Here is a 3,700-nt window from a genome sequence, read left to right as displayed (position 1 = left end):
GTTTCATCCCTCCCTCTCCTCAAGCCTAACCCTGTCACCCATCCCTCTCCCAACCAACCTTCTTAACAAATGACTTACCCATCCAGCGTCTCATCTACCCATCCATGCTTCCATCTAGCTAATCTGCAATCTGTCCATCCTCCCAATCAACCCATCCCAATTTATTGCAAGAACTAGTCCATTGGTGCATCCTCTGTACAACTTCTCCTTCATCCCCCTCGCCTGTGCTTCCTCTGTGGTCACGCAGCCTTCGCCTCGCTACCCTGGGGTCCACCTAGGCTTCTCCCCCTCGCCTGGGGGTCGGCCTCGTGGCCCTTCCCCGCCTGCTTGAAAGGTACCTGAGCTCCGCCTCTTTGTTTTATACACCTGCTGTCTCCTCTTGACCACCTTCCTCTTGTTCACCTTTCCTTCCAAATTCTTTCTGTTTTTGGGGTAGCTGCAGGAATGGGTGGTGGGCCGTGGGGAACAGTGGTGGGAGTGCATGGTGTGTTTCTGGTGCCTCGGTGGCGGGCTGGGGTGTGAAATCTGGCTCTGGTAGCCAGTGGGGCTCCGGCTGCAGCTCCGGCTCCGGCTGCAGCTCCGGCTGCAGCTCCGGCTGCAGGTTTGGCTGCAGGTGTGGCAGTGGGAGCTGCAGGTGCACGGGCTGCAAGTGTGGCTTTGGGGCCAAGAGTTGCTATGGGGCTGGGTGTGGGTGTTGGGAAGGCTCTGTGTCTTGGTGTCCATGGGAGGCCACACTTGGGGGGCAGAGGCCACCTCCTCCTCCTCTTGCAGCACACGCAGCTTGACAGAGGCCCCGACGGCCCCTAGTTATATAGTTGGGGCTGATTGTGATGGCACAGACCACGTGGGTGTAACAGATGTGGCCAGGCCGGGACAAAGCCCCTGCCCCTGACCGTCACCCCAGGGTGGGGCCGCTTGCAGGGGTACTCTGGGGGAGTCCCATCTGCTGGTTAAAAGTAGGGACCCTTGGGTCAGATGGAGCTGGGCCTGCATCCCAGATCTGCTGCTTCCTTTCCTCTGGTCGCTCACCTGGGCATTGGCCTCTCCACGTCCCGGTTCCCCTCTTTGTACAACGGAGACAATATGAACGCCTCCCTCCTAGGATATTGGATGATTTCAATGAGAGAAGCGATGTCCAGCGGTTGGCTCGGGGCCAGCCCCCAGAAAGAGCTCAGTACCCTTTGTCTAAGCATTCCCAGTGCGTCTCATTTTTCCCCCCACACGGCATGGAAGCTAGGAGCGCCTCTGACCCCGGTGCAGTGGGCCGGCCGGCGGACGTTGAGCAGGTTGGATGAGAGTCCCTGGCAGACTGATGGGTGGTCCTGGGCTCTGCCTGGTGAACTCACCTCCCCAGTTTGCACTGATGTCCATTCTTGGGTAGAGTATTTTGGTTTTCAAGGCTTGGTTTCCTTATCCAACAAAGGGACATCATTCCTTCCTTTGGGGTGTTCTTCTGAGCCCGAGGTGCCCAAGCAAGCCCCAGGACACCCCTGAGAGCCTGCCTTTCTCCTGATTCCCGCCTGCCCACCCTGCTCCCCTCCTTGCTGGTGGAGCCCTGCCATACAATTGGAATCACCCTGGCCCTGCTCAGACCTCCCAGTTCCCAGAGCAGAAAGCCCACACCTGCGTTTGCCCCATCAGAGCTGTCCGGTGCTCCGTCTGCAGCCACCTGCCTCTCCCCACTCCTTGGCCGAAGCCCTTGCAAGGGCTTAGCTCTTGGCCCCTTGGCCTGTACCTTCTATTCTCGCCTGCCATGGGACTCCCTCTCCCTTCCCCCCAGCCAGCCTCTACTTCTCTCCATTGCTCATGCACAACTTTGCGCCTTGTTGTGAGGCTTTGCTACAATCTGCTTTTGTTGTAGGTCAGTAATAAGCACTTCCCGTCAGTCACGGTGAAAACTACTCTCATTGACTGAGCACTTCCTGTGTGGCTGGCCTCTGGGCCCTACCCTGCCCAGGCAGCTCTGCCCTCAAGCCTCCCCGTAACCCTGTGTGGTGGGCTGAATGGTGGCCCCCCAAAGATATGTCCATGTCCTAATCCCTGGACCCTGTCACAGTGAGCATTTTTGGAAAAAGGATCTTTGCAGATGTAAGTAAATTAAAGATCTCGAGAACATCCTGGATTGTCCAGCTGGGCCCCTAAGAAACGAATGCACCCTGGGAAGTAGGTATGATCATTAGATTGTAAAAACGGGAAAGAGGCTCAGACTCTCTGAGTGACCAGTTTTGAATCCAGGTCTGGCCCCTTCTGTTCCCGCCTCCCGGTCACGAAGGGACCTGTGGGGATTACGGAAGGCGCGTGCGGCTCTGTTCCTATGGCTCGGCCTTGTGTGGGCTCGGTGGGGCTGGTTGGGAGATCGCTGCTGGGCCACTCTGTGAAGACCCTTTCTGGGTCTCTGGACCATCTCCCCTCCCCTCCCCTCCCCCACTTCCTCCCCACCCTCTCCCCCCTACCGTCTGCCCCCCACCCTCCCACCACCCCTCCATGGCTGACTCCCCACATCCCCACCCTCGAGTGCATAGTGGGACAGAGACTGTGTTTTAGTGTTCTCAGGGCCCGTCATGCCTGGCTTACAGCAGGGGCTCCATCGATGTTGGCGAATGACTGGGCAGGTAGACAGAAGGACCAAACCAGCCCACCAAGCCACAGCAGGGCCCCTTCCTTCAGGCGACACCCATCCTCCGCCTGCCGAAGGCCTCAGTGGCGGCCTCCCCCTCGAGTAACTCAGGGCCCCTCCTTACCCTCACGTATAGCTCCCAGAGAAACTGAGGTTCCCGTGGAAATACTGTGTCCCCTGCAACGCCTCCCCAGCAGCCCCGATCAGTGCTTGGGGGACCAAGGGAAGGGGGGAGAACACATTTGTCCTTTCCTTTGGGAAGAGGAGGGTCAAGGGAGTCAGGGCAGGATGGGCCACAGATGCATTCTGATGCTTCTCGAAGGCCAGAGTAAGCAGACGCAGGGCCCGGTTCTGGGTCTGGGTTCCCGCTGCCCATTGCTGTGATGAGGCCATGGCAGCTGGACCCCTTGATAAAGGCAGAAGTGAGCCTCTGGCGGAGGGGGGGGGGCTGCTGCACAAGTGGTCACCTTGAGTGTGAGGATAGTAGCAGAGGACTCGAGACCCCTCCCTGTGCTCTGAGCCCCAAATCAGGGCTGGAGTGGCAGGTGTAACCACCATGACCCCAGCAGCACTTCTGTGTGCCAGGCCTCATCCCACCCATCCCCCGCGGTCACTTCTCCCAAACGAATTAACCTGTGGGGTAGCAGGGAGGGGCAGGTTGAGGCTCAGAGACAGATAGTGACTTGCTCAAGGTCACACAGCTAGCAGAAAGAAATTGGAGCCCAGGTCTGCTGAACTCCCAAGCTCCCCGGCCCATGGGGTGCTTCCCCCCTGCATCTGCCCAGACTCAGAGACGAATCTTCCCCCTTTCCCTGAGCCCCACCCCCGACTACCCGGGCTACTGTCCCCAGCCCGGGCTACCACATTTCCCAGCCCCCCGAAGCAGGGGAGGGTGGCTGAGAATTCATGGGGGTGAGCCTCATGAGAACTTCTGGCTGGACCTCAGGAACAGGGGTCACAGACTCCTGCTCTTCAGCCTCCCTGAAACACACACAAACTCGTGGCACCACAGGAGAGCAGAAGTCCTTGGAGACTTTTTATTGACTCTTTTCTGAACATTCTTCTCGCTGGAACAGTGGCAGA

General features: G+C 58.5%; 1 protein-coding gene across 1 annotated transcript in view; it reads right to left on the bottom strand.

Moving 5' to 3' along the window:
* The window catches only part of TNP2 (transition protein 2), a 6,804-nt gene extending 6,081 nt beyond the window's left edge, over positions 1-723 (bottom strand). The window contains exon 1 of the mRNA XM_081818882.1: positions 339-723. Coding sequence (XP_081675008.1) covers positions 339-723 — 385 coding nt within the window. The remainder of the gene's footprint in view (positions 1-338) is intronic.
* Between the last annotated feature and the right edge of the window lie 2,977 nt (positions 724-3,700).

The sequence above is a fragment of the Leptonychotes weddellii genome, chromosome 5 (assembly GCF_054177405.1).
Source record: "Leptonychotes weddellii isolate Sample4059 chromosome 5, ASM5417740v2, whole genome shotgun sequence".
Taxonomy (NCBI): Eukaryota; Metazoa; Chordata; class Mammalia; order Carnivora; family Phocidae; genus Leptonychotes; species Leptonychotes weddellii.
The sequence above is the reverse complement of the archived record's forward strand: the minus strand, read 5'-3'. Positions and strand labels throughout refer to the sequence as shown.